Source organism: Bufo bufo, chromosome 2 (assembly GCF_905171765.1).
Source record: "Bufo bufo chromosome 2, aBufBuf1.1, whole genome shotgun sequence".
Classification (NCBI taxonomy): domain Eukaryota; kingdom Metazoa; phylum Chordata; class Amphibia; order Anura; family Bufonidae; genus Bufo; species Bufo bufo.
Window position 1 is genome coordinate 717,161,198 of NC_053390.1, and position 16,922 is coordinate 717,178,119.

Here is a 16,922-nt window from a genome sequence, read left to right on the forward strand (position 1 = left end):
AGGTTTGTATGGAGCAAACACATGGCAAGAGTGTTCTCACCTGCTCAGAGGTAATGTGAAGAACCTCATGAGCATACTCAAATAAAATGGTGAACTATTGTGGAGGTGGCATGCTTACTTCCAAGGGCGCAGACCTTACAGAGAGGACAACTTCAAACTGCAGTATAAAACTTGGCTGGTGCGTTCACTTTTGGCTGAATGTCAGCTTCACCAGCAGTGATGATATCTGGACTCGGTTGGTGTTGATGTTATTTAATGAGATCATCAATAACATTTCATTGGCCTCATTATATAGATAAATACGGTTTCCTTTACATAGAAAATATGCTGCCATCATTCTTTTCAAAAAGTGCTTCACATTCGAGAAATATATAAGAATGTTCCTTCTCGGAAGAGGAAAGACGATAATGCTTGTTTGTGCTATAATATCATACACACGGTAAAATACAACCTTACATCGCATACAACACAGGACTGCCGAAAGTTTACTACAAAGGATTCCTCTTCCTTCCATTACTTCCTGCACATTTCCTGCTGTTTGCAGTTTACCGCAGGGGAGGAAAAGTCTTTCTGCATGGTTTTTAGCGGTAATGGAGAGAGCCAATCAGGTGCTTCGTCTCTGGAAACAGATGTAAAGCTAGCCAATGAGTGCATGACTTCTTCCTCACATGAACATCTGCCCATGGTCTGCAAGCCTACAGAGAGAGCACACTGATTAGTACTGTGTACACACCGAGACCGCCTGCTGATACTAAATATATTAGTCTCTTACTTCGCAACTCTCTGCAACACTTCCACAGAGCTAGGTCTCCTTCTCAATGGTTAATGCTGGGTTACTCATACCTGGAAGAGAGAAGGGTGGAAAGAAATTGGTCAGCTGTCCAAATTATGGTTACATATGAGGAAACCTATCAGATTAAGGGCTCATGCACACGACCGTTGTTGTGTTGCGGTCCGTTTTTACGGATCTGTTGTTCTGCACCTGAGTTTTTTTTTTCTCTGAGTTAAGTCCTCTTCCGTTCCGTCATTGCACAAAACATATCCGTATGGTTTCCGTATTTGATCCGTTTTTTGCGGATTGAAAGCAGTAACTTATTTATTCACCAAACACATGAGCAATATGGGCTGGGCATAGCATTTCTACAGTATGGATCTGCAAAATGAACCAGATGAAATACGGATGACATACGGATGTGTTCCGTGTGCGTTCCGTTTTTCCGGACCCATTGACTTGAATAGGGCCTCGGACCGTGATTTTGGCTCGTTCACACGACCGTATGTCTTTTTCAGTGTTTTGCGGGCCGTTTTTCACAGATCTGTTGTTCTGTTTTTTGTTTCCGTTTCTGTACCGTTTTTCCGTATGGCATATACAGTATACAGTAATTACATAGAAAAAATTGGGCTGGGAATAAAATTATTAATAGATGGTTCCGCAAGAAGACATACGGATGCATTTCTGTATGTGTTCATTTTTTTTTTGCGGACCGATTGACTTGAATGTTCTATCTTTCAACGGAACGGAAATACGGAAACGGAATGCATACGGAGTACATTCCGGTTTTTTTTTGCGGAACCATTGAAATGAATGGTTCCGTATACGGAACGCAAAAAATGGCCCCTATACAGAAAGCCAAAAATGTTAGTTTGAACGAGAACTAATAGGACATGCACTACTTTTTTGCGGAACGGAAATACGGACATACGGAAACAGAATGCACATGGAGTACCTTCCGTTGTTTTTGTGGACTCATTGAAGTGAAAAGTTCCGCATACGGTCCACAAAAAAAACTAACGGAGGCGGAAAGAAAATACGTTCGTGTGCATGAGCCCTAGTGGTTGTGCAGCCTGGCTGTATTGATGACATATCCTCAGAATAGGGTCATCAATATCTGATCGCGGAGGCCTGACACGTGGCACCCCCGCCGATCAGCTGTTTAAAGAGGAGGTGGCGCTTCATGCGAGCACTGCTTCCTCTTCATTACACTGCTCGTTGTCTCGGAAGTGCAGTGTAATTAAAAGTAATCGCTCCATTCATTTGTACAGTGCGAGTACTTGTAATTACACTACAACACCGCTACAGGAAAGATAACGCGGAAACCGCCCCCTGCTCAAGCAGCTGATTGGCCGTGGTGCTAGGTACAGGACCTCCGCCGGTCAGATATTTATGACCTGTCCTTAGGATAGGTCATCAATATAAACAGGCTGCACAACCCCTTTAATAAAAAAAAAATGTTACACCAGAACCCCCTCACACACTGCAGCTCTGTCCTGTCTGCTGGCTACAGAGATGATGTGCCCGTATATATCGTGTGTCACCACTGCGGCCAATAAACTGTTCTCTTGAGCTGCATACTGCTGGGGCCAGTGATTGTCTGCAGCAAACACCTGCAGTATACAGCACATTAAAACATTACGTCATGGCCGCAGTGGTGCTTGAACGGAGGGGCTTCCAGACAATAAGCACAATATTTTCTTTTTTTATATGATCGCTTCCCTGCGGTTTGTAAAAAAATATATATCTCAGACAACCCCTTAAATTTCTAGGTCATCATGAGGAAGTTCTCCAAATTCATTCTAGAAAGTGTCAATATTATTTATCACATGTAACAGTGACCAAATTAAAGTGGTGCCTGCATCATGTCACTGACCATGACTAGGTCAAAGCAAATTTCTAAGGAGTTGCTGCTTCACAGCTAGGGATGAGCGAATCGACTTTGGATAAAACATCCAAAGTCGATTCGCATTAAAACTTCATTAAAATACTGTACGGAGCGAGCAAGTGGTACCTTGGAACCAAACCAGAGTTCGGTAAAAGGTTTTTTACAGTAGAAATTAATTTCTGAAGTTATTACCCAAAGTCCCGCAAGACTTCGCGATAGGAGCCAATACATTCTAATGCTGTACGGAGCGCTCGCTCCGTACAGTATTCTAACGAAGTTTTATGCGATTCGACTTTGGATGTTTCCTCCGAAGTCGATTCGCTCATCCCTATTCACAGCCCCTCCCCTTTGCCTTGAGTGACAGCTGTAGCATCCAATCAGGAGACTAGTACAGCTGTCAAGCACCTCAATGCAGAGGGCAATTCATAGTGAAGCTCCGCCTCCAGGGCACTTGGAAAAGCAGAATCTGGCACAATAAAAGTATATATTCATATCACTAGTGGTGAGAAAAGCTCCACAAAAGGTATGCCCTGCTCTCCCCAGCCCCTACATAGTCCTGTCTGCAGTTTAGCATGGTCAAAAGTACTGACAGACTCCCTTTGACAAAAAGCATTTCATGGGCAAGTTATGCAATAACCTGGAAGATCACAAAGAACAGTGGTTGGTTGTTTAATCGGGTTTTGAGCAAAACAAAAATAACTGGTAGCAGGGTCACAGGAGCTTAAAAATGGAAAAGAAGCAATACTGACCTACACAGATCTCCTGTCACTGCCATTCCACCATTGCCTGGGTCCACACTGCTCTATATTTCCAGTTTAACACGCAGGAAAGTCTTTGAAATGCCCACTCACTGGCTGAGAAGGGGTCACCACTGCGGCCACTAATTGGCTTAGAGGGCATATCAAGGCGTATCGCTTGTTTTATGTCTTTAAGATACTTTGAGACTGCTGCCAATTTATTTTTGTGTAGCTGAAATACCCCTTAAAGAATTTTCAGGTCCTCATGATGCCACACCCAGAAGCAAATATTCAACAAGGATAGTGTACATGGGAAAATCACAAAGAGGAAGCCACTTCTCAACAAGAACATTGCTTCCCATTTCAAGTTTGATATCGAACAACTGAATGAGCTAGAAATCTCCTCCAATAATGTCCTGTGGGCAGTGGAGTCACACTTTTTTCCAACAAAAACAAATGGTGGAGTATACAATTCATGTTAATTATTTCACACCCTGGATTCTCTCTGTATTTATGACTCTGGGTAATGTAAAAAAAACTTGACGAGCTTCTCCTCAAGAACATGAACAGGATTCTATATAGAATGGTGCTTGAAAGTTTGTGAACCCTTTAGAATTTTCTATAGTTCTGCATAACTTTGACCTAAGACTACATTAGATTTCCATACCCGTCCAAAAAGTAGATAAAGATATTGAAATCAAACAAATGAGTCAAAATTATTAGACTTGGTCATTTATTTATTGAGGAAAATTATCCAATTTCACATGTCTGTGAGTGGCAAAAGTATGTGAACCTTAATTTTCAGTATCTGGTGCGAATCATTGAGCAGCAATAATAGCAACTAAACATTTCAGGTGATTGTTTGTCCCGCACATCGGCTTGGAGGAATTTCATCCCATTCCTCCATACAAAACAGCGTTACCTCTGTTATGTTGGGTTTTCTCACATGAACTGCTCGCTTTAGGTCCTTCCACAAAATTTCTATTGGATTTAAGTCAGGACTTTGACTTGGCCATTCCAAAACTTTATTATTCTTTAAACATTCTTTGGTAGTCTTGCTGCATGACCCACTTTCTCCTGAGATTCAACTTACGCACAGAAGTCCTGACATTTTACTTTAGAAATTGCTGGTATAATTTAGAATTCATTGTTCCATCAATGTTCTCAAGCAATCCTGGCTCAGATGCACCAAAACAGGTCTAAATCATGTGTATCAAAGATGGGATAAGGATTTTAATCTAGAATGCAGTATTTTCCTTTCTCCAAATATACCGCTTCTAATTTAAACAAAAAAGTTATATTCTAATCTCATGTGTCCACAATGCCTCTTGGCCTGTCCAATTGATTATTTACAAACTGCAGACGGGCAGCAATGTTTATTTTTGAGACAAGAGGCTTTCTTTCTTTCTTTCTTTCTTTCAGCCCTGCCATGCAAACCATTGTTGTTCACTGTCCTCCTGATGGTGAACTCATGAACAATAAATAACAACATTAGCTAATCTGAAAAAGGCCTTTAGTTGCTAAGAGGTTACCTTGGGTTCCTTTGTGATCTCCAAGGGACAAGGTAATATTAGTCCTGAATTTCCTCAATTTGTACACAATATGTCTGAGTGTGGATTGGTGGAGTCCAAACTCGTTAGAGATGGTTTGCAACCTTTTCCAGCCTTGTAAGCATCAACAACTCTTCTTCTGAGGTCCTCAGAAATCGCTTTAGTTCGTGCCATGATACACTTCCACAAACTTGTTGTAAAGACCAGACTTTGACAGGTACCTATTCTTTAAATATTTAAAGGGGTATTCCGGGAGGTAAAAGTTATCCCCTACCCCTGCAGGCCCCCTGCTGCTTCCCTGTGCGACCGACCAGCAGGGGGCCTGCAGGCAGTACGAGGCCCGCGGGCTTGTGATCGGTGGGGGTGCCAGCAGTAGGACCACCACCGATCTGATAAGGGATACATTTTACCTAGCAGGATACCACTTTAAATAAAACAGGTTGCCCACTTACACCTGTCATCTCTTTGACTGAAAACACCTGATTCTAATTTCACTTTCAAATGATCTGCTAATCCTGAAGGTTCACATACTTTTGCAACTCACAGACATGTGATATTGAACCATTTTCCTCAATAAATGACCACGTCTATTATTTTTGACTAATTTATTATATTTGGTTATCTTTGTCTACTTTTGTTTAACTTATCTACTTTTGGGACTTGTGTGAAAATCTGATGTAGTTTTATGTCAAGTTTATGCAGAAAAACTGAAAATCCTAAAAGGTTTACAATATATATATATATATATATATATATATATATATATATACAGTCAGGTCCATAATTATTGGGATATCGACACAATTCTAACATTTTTGGCTCTATCCACCACCACAATGGATTTGAAACGAAACGAACAAGATGTGCTTTAACTGCAGACTGTCAGCTTTAATTTGAGGGTATTTACAACCAAATAGGTGAACGGTGTAGGAATTACAACAGTTTGCATATGTGCCTCCCACTTGTTAAGTAATGGGACAGAATAATAATATATATATATTGCAGGGTTTCGCTCTGGTAGATAGGGTAAGCGGGCGCAGTACAGAGGCAAAATACAAGTTCTTAACTCAAAACGTCAATGTTTAGTCACACTTGAGGCAATTGCACAAAACAACACGTAAGTTTGCAGTCTTGGTGTTAATTCACACACAATGGAAAGTTTATATAACACAAGTCACCTTGCTGGCAGTTCTGCCTCCAGTAGTTCACAGCAGGCTTTAGGGGGCCTGTTTCCCCAGCATGCGGGGAAAGCCCTCCAGCACGGCACCAAGCCTCAGATCCCAAAACAGAGACATCTCTGCTGAGCCCAGCTGCCTATTTAAGGACAGCCAGGGGCTGCCAAAACCCAGACCGGCACTTAAACTCTGGTCCGGTACTTGACCTCATCTGGCTGGAAACCAGCCCAGCCGCACATGCTGGGAGGAAAATAACTGTCTTGCCAGACACAACTCCTCACTGTGTCACAATATATATACATACACACGCACACATGATGAGGCATGCTGATATATGAAACTACTTTGGCCAAATCGCCTACAATACTATGCTGTAACTGATAAGTAAAACCTATAATAAAGTTGTTTTTCTTTTCCCTCTGCAGTGTGTGAACATACGCCATATGCATTCATTTGTATGGAGCACAGAATGTGGACCAATTTGTTCTGCAGGTCTGATTAACAATCAATGTGAGGCCTCTGACACAGACCATACTGCACAAGGTAAATATTCATATCCACAGTGAAATACTCAGACTTGTAGGACGTTCAGGTCATAGCTTACCACCATCTGGCTAGACAGAGCAAATATCAAGAAGACTGATGATATTATTTGGGATGTTCTTCATCAGATCAGCATTCTGTCAATTTAATGGACACCACGATGTATTAGATGAAGAAACTGTCTGAATCTTAGATAAGACAGCACTTGTTTAATCAGTTCAGCACAGAGCTGAATGTTTTGGGCATGTACCTCTTGGCAGGTTTATATAAAAACATCCCCTGCCCTTCTTCCTGAGAAGAACTGTTTCTGTTCACAGATCACGTGCACTATTGTGCTGAGACTGTCGTCATTTGCTTGCTCCTAGTTCCTATTTTGTTGGTGGAAGCTGGAAACCATAGTCATAAATGTTCTTGTCTATATGGAGAGCAGATGGGGTGTTATTTCTTGGTGAAGAATCAGAGCAGCACGTGATGCTAAGCACCCACTGAAGACGAATGCACCATGGATATACATTATGCATCTCACAAAATTAATTAATTTTAGCCATTAATGTCTAAACCACTGGCAACAAAAGTGAGTACACCCTAAGTGAAAATGGCCAAATTGTGCCCAATTAGCCATTTTCCCTCACCGGTATTCATGTGACTCGTTAGTGTTACAAGGTTTTAGGTGTGAATGGGGAGCAGGTGTGTTAAATGTGGTGTTATCGCTCTCACACTCTCTCATACTGGTCACTGGAAGTTCAACATGGCATCTCTTGGCAAAGAATTCTCTAAGGATCTGAAAAAAAGAATTGCTGCCCTACATAAAGATGGCTGAGGCTATAAGAAGATTGCCAACACCCTGAAACTGAGATGCAGCACGGTGGCGAAGACCATCCAGCAGTTTAACAAGGCAGGCTCCACTCAGAACAGGCCTCGCCATGGTCGACCAAAGAAATTGAGTGCACGTGTTCATTGCCATATCCAGAGGTTGTCTTTTCAAAATAGACGTATAAGTGCTGCCAGCATTGCTGCAGAGGTTAAGGGGGTGGAGGGTCAGCCTGTCAGTGCTCAGACCATACGCCACACACTGCATCAAATTGGTCTGCATGGCTGTCATCCCAGAAGGAAGCCTCTTCTAAAGATGATGCACAAGAAAGCCCACAAAAATTTTGCTAAAGACAAGCAGACTAAGGACATGGATTACTGGAACCATGTCCTGTGGTCTGATGAGACAAAGGTAAATTTATTTGGTTCAGATGGGGTCAAGCGTGTGGTGTCAACCAGGTGAGGAGTACAAAGACAAGTGTCTCTTGCCTACAGTCAAGCATGGTGGTGTGAATGTCTTGGTTTGTGGCTGAGTTCTGACGGCTGCGGGGAGCTACAGTTCATTGAGGGATCGATGAATGCCAACATGTACTGTGACATACTGAAGCAATGCATGATCCCCTCCCTTCGGAAACTGGGCCACAGGGCAGTATTCCAACATAACGACCCCAAACACATCTCCAAGACGACACTACCTTGCTAAAAGGTGCTGGACTGGCCAAGCATGTCTCCAGACCTAAACCCTATTAAGCATCTGTGGGGCATCCCAATGAACGCAAGGTCTTTAACATCCACCAGCTCCGTGATGTCATCATGGAGTAGTGGAAGAGGATTCCAGTGACAATCTGTGAAACTCTAGTGAACTCCATGCCCAAGAGAGTTAAGGAAGTGCTGGAAAATAATGGTGGCCACACAGAATATTGAAACTTTGGCCATTTTCACTTAGGGGTGTACTGACTTTTGTTGCCAGAGGTTTAGACATTAATTGCTGTGTGTTGAGTTACCATATTTTGAGGGTACACCAAATTTATAACTGTACATGGTATACAGGCTACCCTTCCTTGTGGAGCATGTTTTCTTTGATTTTGCTGTGACTCCGTTATTCCTCCATGTAAAGTATGAATAAATTAACATCTGGCATTATCATTCCTCCTTGTCCCTACACATTGACATTGTCCAATCACTGCTGTTAGTGTCACAATGTATAGGGACACAACCTTCTGACAAAGGGAATGGTAGCATGCAGTTGTCAATAGACACACATTTGCAGCAAGATTAAGGCCTCATGCACACGACAGTATTTTTTCACGGTCCGCAAAACGGGGTTCCGTTGTTCCGTGATCCGTTTCCGTTTTTTTGTCCGTGTGTCTTCCTTGATTTTTGGAGGATCACCAGACATGAAAAGTGAAAAAAAAATCTAAGTCAAGTTTGCCTTGAAAATGATAGGAAAAAAACTGACACGGATCACGGACGCGGATGACAATCTTGTGTGCCTCTGTGTTTTTTCACTGACCCATTGACTTGAATGGGTCCGCGAACCGTTGTCCGTGAAAAAAATAGGACAGGTCATATTTTTTGGACGGACTGGAAACACGGATCACGGACGCGGATGACAAACAGTGCATTTTCCGAGTTTTCAACGGACCCATTGAAAGTCAATGGGTCCGCAGAAAATCACGGAAAACGGAACAACGGACACGGAACCCAACAACGGTCGTGTGCATGAGGCCTAACTGAGGAAAGATACAATGTGGAGCTCCAGATTTGTTATTTTATAAGAAATACAAGTTTTTACTTATACCCACAAGTGAGAAGAGCTGACAGGTCCTCTTTAGCCTCACAGCCTAACAACACTGGCAGAATGGAGCCATCATCCCAAATGAATGGGCCCTTCACCATCTATAATTCCAATAGAGAACATCAGAGAAAGATCAGCTATGCCCTGCTATTTTGGACTTTGGGGTTACATGTGTGGGATAGGAATTGAGACTGTGGGCTCCTTAGAGGAAAAACAAGGAGCTCTAGTCTAACTCCTGGAGGGAGGGGCAAAAACCTTAAGTGATGTATAAGACCAGACCTATGCCCAATTGCAGTGTATTTGGTGGACATCTCAACTCTTTAACCAGGCTGAGTATAGCACCTGCCTGTTGGTTCCTTTTCTAGAGGGGGCTCCTAGACCTGGTGATGCTCGTGCCTGAAATGTATTTTTTGTCTGTAGGATTATATGAGTTGACTGTATTGTATTCGCAAACGAAAAGTCATAATTAGAGATGAGCGAATTTCATATTTTGAAATTCGTTCACGCTTTATTTGGTGGTAAAAGCAGAATTGCGTTATGGATTTCGTTACCATGGACCATAACGCAATTCTATGACGGAATGCATAATGGAATGCCTTAAGAGGCATTCCGTTATTCATTCCGTCATAATAGAAGTCTATGGGCTGCAAAACGGATCCGTCCCGTTTCCGTTATGCAGGGGAGTTATCATGGATGAACAAGTGAAGCTACATCAGATAAGAAGGACAGATCAGGCTCTGTAAAAACATATTAAATTACTTTTGTTGATTTGGTAAGTAAACTGATTTCAGAAATTTCCCCAGGCAACCGCAGTCTATATGACCAATAAGGGCATATCATCATCATGGCTCGGTATCCCTGCTCAACACACCCTCTATGAGCCAGAAAAGAGAACCGCACTGTGGGCGCAGACGTTCATTGCTGCATGTACAGTACCCCAGAATATGGTACTTGCAAACTGTTATTGTTGTGCAATGTTATCTAAAGAGGTTGTCCCATGAAAAATATTGTATATTTTCGAACCAGCACGTGGATCTGAATATTATTGTAATTGAATGTAATTAAAAATTTTGTAAAGCCACTGAGCTTTTCAATGAAATCTATCTGTATAGAGCCACCTGCTGTTTGCTCTTTTTCAAATTTCTCTGTCCTGTTGAAAGCACATGCTCAGTTACTGCCACCAGCTGCAGTAAAAAGGGCACACCCTATGAGGAAGTGCACGCCCTCTAAGCTACCAGCTTGAAATAAATTTAGCAGAGCAATTGGAGCAATGAATGAGGAGATCTCTAGATTCATGAACTATATGATTTCCGATTTTTTACATTAATCATGGTATAACCCCTTTATTCTCAACACGCCGTTTAATACTTACCTGCTCCTGGCGCGCTGTCCACTTCCTGGTTTCGGCACTCGGCAGGGGGCGGGCTCCATCTTGATTGATGTCTTCTCCCGGCCGGGCCGCGCGCTGTACTGAACGCGCATGCCGAGACCGCGCACTGTACTGAACGCGCATGCCGAGACCGCGCATGCGCCCTGGTGACTTCTTCCTGGCAAGTATACTATACTGGCCAGGAAGAAATCACCATAGTGCATGCGCGGTCTCGGCGTGCGCGTTCAGTACAGCGCGCGGCCGGCCGGGAGAAGATAAGAAGTCGTCTGCGCACGCGCGGCCACCGCGATTCCTGAGAAAAGCCAGTGTGAAAGTAGCCTTAGGTGTGGACTTAGGTCCGCCCCTAGCTAAGTCTGGTAAGTAGTGAGTTAGCAGAGGAAGTGAGAGGTTTCTACATGTGCTCACTCCTCACAGGACTAGGCCTAAGTTTCAGAAATGACTATCTCTGAGGATAGTTCCATCAAGCAAGTAATCACTACTTTGCAGTACTCCAGGAAAAGAGAAGGGAAAGAACCAAGAAGGTCCAGAGTCTGCGTGGCTGAGCACTGTAGTCAGTCAGTAAGGTATATCCTGTTAAAGGCTGATAGAGACTTTACCGCAGTGAGAGGGACATTGTTAAAAATACCCTTCACACTCAGACATGGTCCTGGCCAACCATATCTCAGTCCTGTACCCCTCAGTTGGAAATTACAGCCACCATTGCAATTGAATTATTTCTAGCCTTAGAGTCTGCAGAGAGAGACTGGAGAGATAGAGGGAAGAGGTACTATAATCCTCATCCCTGCCTCAATCCATACATTGCTATCTAGGAAGAGTTGAACTGAGAATTGTTTGGAACTGTGTTTTGATACCATTGGATGAACTACAACTCACATTCTGCACTTATGCAAAAAGAGACGTTTATTTTCCTACAATTGGCCTGGTTACTGACTCCAGCATCATACAGCGGCCACTGCACCAGCACCAAACTCACAACACCAAGGGAACCCCCGACTACCATCAGGCAGGAGTCTTAAAATCCGGATGTGCCCCAAGGAAAGAAAAGGTGCACCCTTCTATTACTGCCATGGCCCTACAGAGCATCAGTGTAAGGATTGCCACTGTGAATAATCATTGCAGCCAGTGCCACCCCCACTCCCATCCTCTGCAGCTTGTTGCACATGTAATATTACTGTACTGTAGTTTACTCCCAACCCTACAAAAAGGAATACATTCTTTATCCCTCTGTCCCTTCTAAGTATTAAACCTTTCTCTCTAAACACACACTGTCTCGTCAAACCATCCTTCCCTCTACTTCTTTTTACTGCTGGGGGCATATCTTTTAATCCTGGAATTCCCAGCAGATCTCTCCATTATATCACCGAGCCACTAAGGGTTTAACTTCTTAAACCTCAAACACATTTGCACTAGGGTTGAGCGGTATACCGGTGTTCACGATATACTGCGGTATTAAAAAACGGCGATATGGCGAAATCGCTGTTTCTTAATTACCGCGGTATTTAGTGACGTCATTGAAGCGGTCATGTGTGCTGACCGCTTCTAAATCTGCGTCCGCCCGCCCCTGCACTTGCATAGTGCTGAGTAGTAGGGTTGAGCAGTATACCGGTGTTCACAATATACCGCGGTATTAAAAAACTGCGATATCGCTGTTTCCTAATTACCGCTGTATTTTGTGACATCATCGAAGCGGTCATGTGTGCTGACCGCTTCTAAATCTGCGTCCGCCTGCCCCTGCACCATGCATAGCGCTGAGTACAAACACATTACTTCCACTCGCTCCTGGCTCCTTCTTGCTCCGCCTCCCTTATTCAAGTCTCCAGACTCCACTCACCATCCGACATCACCAACTCTGTGTGAGTACTGGGTGTCTCTGGAGAGACTTTTCCTGCGGCTGCCTCGCTCGTGTGCTCTAATGACAAAATTACAAACGTATTACTTCCCGCAGCCTCCGGCTCTCCCTCCTCCTTGCTCCCAATTTCAAATCTCCGCCTCCCGACAGCTGATGTCAGAATCGGAGCACACAAGTGAAGCAGCCGCGGGAAAAGTATATTGTAAATTATTATTGTATGTATGGTGGCCTGTGGCCACAAGACTTTATTATAACATCTCCTTGTGGCCCCCGCCCCCTACAGTGTAACGTCTCCTTGTGGCTGCCCCCTACAGTGTAACGTCTCCTTGTGGCTGCCCCCTACAGTGTAACGTCTCCTTGTGGCTGCCCCCTACAGTATAACGTCTCCTTGTGGCCCCTCCATACAGTATAACGTCTCCTTGTTGCCCCCCATACAGTATAATATCTCCTTGTGGCCCCCATACAGTGTAACATCTCCTTGTGGCCCCCATACAGTGTAACGTCTCCTTGTGGCCCACATACAGTGTAACGTCTCCTTGTGGCCCCCCATACAGTATAACGTCTCCTTGTGGCCCACATACAGTGTAACGTCTCCTTGTGGCCCCCCATACAGTATAACGTCTCCTTGTGGCCCCCATACAGTATAACGTCTCCTTGTGGCCCCCATACAGTATAAAGTCTCCTTGTGGCCCCCATACAGTACAACATCTCCTTGTGGCCCCCATACAGTATAACGTCTCCTTGTGGCCCCCATACAGTATAACGTCTCCTTGTGGCCCCCATACAGTATAACGTCTCCTTGTGGCCCCCATACAGTATAACGTCTCCTTGTGGCTGCCCCCATACAGTATAACGTCTCCTTGTGGCTGCCCCCATACAGTATAACGTCTCCTTGTGGCTGCACCCATACAGTATAACGTCTCCTTGGGGCTGACCCCATACAGTATAACGTCTCCTTGTGGCCCCCCATACAGTATAACGTCTCCTTGTGGCCCACCATACAGTATAACGTCTCCTTGTGGCCCCCTTACAGTATAACGTCTCCATGTGGCTGCCCCCATACAGTATAACGTCTCCTTGTGGCCCCCCATACAGTATAACGTCTCCTTGTGGCTGCCCCCATACAGTATAACGTCTCCTTGTGGCTGCCCCCATACAGTATAACGTCTCCTTGTCGCTGCCCCCATACAGTATAACGTCTCCTTGTGGCCCCCCATACAGAATAACGTCTGCTTGTGGCTGCCCCCATAAAGTATAACGGCTCTTTGTGGCTGCCCCCATACAGTATAACGTCTCCTTGTGACTGCCCCATACAGTATAACGTCTCCTTGTGGCTGCCCCCATACAGTATAATGTCTCCTTGTGTTTTTTCTTTTAAACGGGTATTTATCGCGATAAATTTCTTAATATCGTTATCGTCTGAATATTTTTGATATCGCCCAACCCTAATTTGCACCCAGTTCCTCTCTCCAGAGAACTATGGAACTTGTGTTCTGTTTGCAGTAAGCTGTCTTTTACCCATGATCTAGTCTACTTACATTCTCAACTATTCTCTCTTCAACTGCCCCTCCAGTCAGCAAACTAGCGCACCAGCATAAGAACATCAAACTTTCTCTTACCATTCTCCACACTATCTTCCCTTCACAACAAACACACAGCCACTGTTTTCTTCCTGTTCAGTCCCCTGGAGCTTCTTCCCACACCCGTCATTCCAGCAGATGAGTTTGCCTCAAAAATTGATAACAGCAGAGAAAGCTTCAACCAACAGTCCAAGCAACCCCTGTGTACACCTAATCAGTATTCTTCCCATATAACCACTATCGCTGAAGAAACACTTTCCAACTTACTCTCCAATCACAACTCACCACCTGTGCCCTTGGCCCAATTCCATCCCACCTCATGCTTAACCACTAAGTTTATCCCCGGCTGATCCTCCTGTTCAATCTATCACTAACCACTGGTGTATTCCTTTCTTCTTTTAAACATGCCAGCATCACACTCACGCTCAAGAAGCCTTTCCTCAACCTCTCCTTGTTATATAGCTATCACCCCACCTTGCTACTCCTATCTGCATCAGAATTCCAAGAATATGTCCACCTTGAACTTTCCTGCCACCTTTCATTCTACCAGACCTATCCATTACAGTCAACAGCTCCACATTTTCTCCAGTCTCACAAGTCATTTGATTCTGCCCTGTCCTTCAAGCCACAGATCCAAGCCATTACTTCCTTTTGCCACCATCAACTCAAAAATATTTCTCGCATCTGCTCCTTCTTAGCCCTGAGTCAACTAGAATGCTAGTGCATACCTTCATCATCTCCCTCTGGACTACTACAACATCCCCCAATGTGGCCTCCCTCTTAACACTCTTGCTCCTCTCCTGTCCACCCTCAACTCTGCTGCCTGGTTAATCCACCTCTCCCCACATTTTTTTATCTGTCTGCCCAATGAATACAGGTCAAAATACTAACAATAACATACATGGCCATCCACAATCTGTCCCCTCCTTACATTTATGACCTAATCTCCAGATACGCCCCCACACATTATCTCTGATCCTGACAAGATCTTCTTTGCTCTCCTTTTGTCCGTTTTTAAATCCCAGTGCGAGGCCTGACTGAGATTTAAAAAGCAGTCATTATACACAAACCCCACCAGCCCACAAAACATATCACCCTCACCCCTTATGACGAAAAGAAAGTGGAGCGCAATGCACATGCAGCACATTTTCTTTTACTTCGTAACATCCCTCATGAAATAAAGAAACACCCGATCACATGGTCAAGGAAAGGTGTTACAGCAATAAAGTCCAAATTACCTCCCAGCAGCACCAAGTAAATATTGCAGTGCAGCACAAAATACCTCCCAGCTGCGCCAAGTAGACATCACAGTGTGGCACAAAATACCAATCAACAGCACCAAGTAAATATCACGGTGTAGAGCTAAATACATCCCCACTGACAGCAACATTATTACCCTTAACCAACCCTCCCCCACTGATGGCAGCAATAAGGCTGGGTTCACACGAGCGGATGCCGTGCGTGGCATCCGCTCCGTGAAAGAGTGCCAAGACCCGATGCAGACTGCAGAGGCAAGGAGCATTAACATGACTGATAATGCTCCGTGCCTCTCTGTGACCTCTTTACTACAAAATCACAGTTGTCACTGTGATTTTGTAGTAAAAAGATCACAGAGAGGCACGGAGCATTATCAGTCATGTTAATGCTCCGTGCCTCTGCAGTCTGCATCGGGTCTTGGCACTCTTTCACGGAGCGGATGCCACGCACGGCATCCGCTCGTGTGAACCCAGCCTAAGGGAAAGTATCAGAAGACTTCTCCAGTCACTTACCTCCTCTACTGCTCTGTTCTTCTCCAGGCTCCCACTCAATTGCTCAGTGGGTGCAGGATCTGTGAGGACATCTTGTGATGACGATTTCTAACATCGGAAACTGGACTGATACAACAGGACTTGCTCCATTAGCGTAGTTTCATGTTTGGTGGCTCCTGACTCATGGACCAGTGGGAATCTGCCTGGTCGTCTACAAGATTTCTCATCTGCATCTCCGATACTCTGGAACTCACTACAGACTCTCCCCCAACATCTAAACTTTCAAAAGCAACCTGAAAACTCACCTCTTCAGAAAAGCCTGCCACCTGCAATAACCCAGCTGCCACTACATAGCCAGATGAGCGGCTTGTGCTTCTACCCTTACCTACTGTCTCCTTTCCCCTTCCCTTGTAGATTCCAAGCCCTCGCGGGTAGGGTCCTCTATCTCTTAGTACCAATGGGCTAATAAGTCTATGTATATTGTGCGTGTATTGATTGTTTTATATTATAGATGTATACCACATTTTAGATGTAGAGCCCCTGGAATTCATAGCATTTAAAGATAAATAAGGATAATACAGAGGTCCTGATAAACAGTGTACACTGCAATGACATTATAAAAGAAAACTGATAAAGCCATGTCTTGTATAATAGCAGTACGTACCAATTGGATTCCTCAATCAAGGCTTCGCCATAGAGAAAAAAATCCATTAACTGTGTATACAGTGTTTTGGAGAACCACACTCCAGACATTAATCCGACACACCTGGAATCTCATCAGAGGAGGCATCAGGAAAAAAGTGCATGTGTCAAGGTAGATGACTGGAGACAGTGGGTGTCAAGCAATTTTTAACAGAATTCCCCACAAATGGAACTCATCATGAGCCTAAAATTATAACTTTGTGTAGAGAGAGCTGACTAATGATAGGACGAGTGGACAAAAGAGGACAAGGAAAACCTTCTCAGATGTTGAATGTAAGAAAATCTCTTCAAAGGATTGAAAGATTGGTTTATCCACCATTTCTGATATCTGGAAGCAAAAGTAGTCTCAAGAGACAGACAGTAAAGTAACAGTGCAGCTG

General features: G+C 44.1%; 1 protein-coding gene across 1 annotated transcript in view; it reads right to left on the bottom strand.

Moving 5' to 3' along the window:
* Nucleotides 1–242: 242 nt before the first annotated feature.
* Nucleotides 243–16,922, bottom strand: part of ZDHHC2 (zinc finger DHHC-type palmitoyltransferase 2) — a 209,484-nt gene continuing 192,804 nt past the window's right edge. The window contains exons 12-13 of the mRNA XM_040418796.1: nt 773–843; nt 243–695 (exon numbers count right to left, since the gene is read on the bottom strand). Coding sequence (XP_040274730.1) covers nt 803–843 — 41 coding nt within the window. The 3' untranslated portion in view covers nt 243–695; nt 773–802. The remainder of the gene's footprint in view (nt 696–772; nt 844–16,922) is intronic.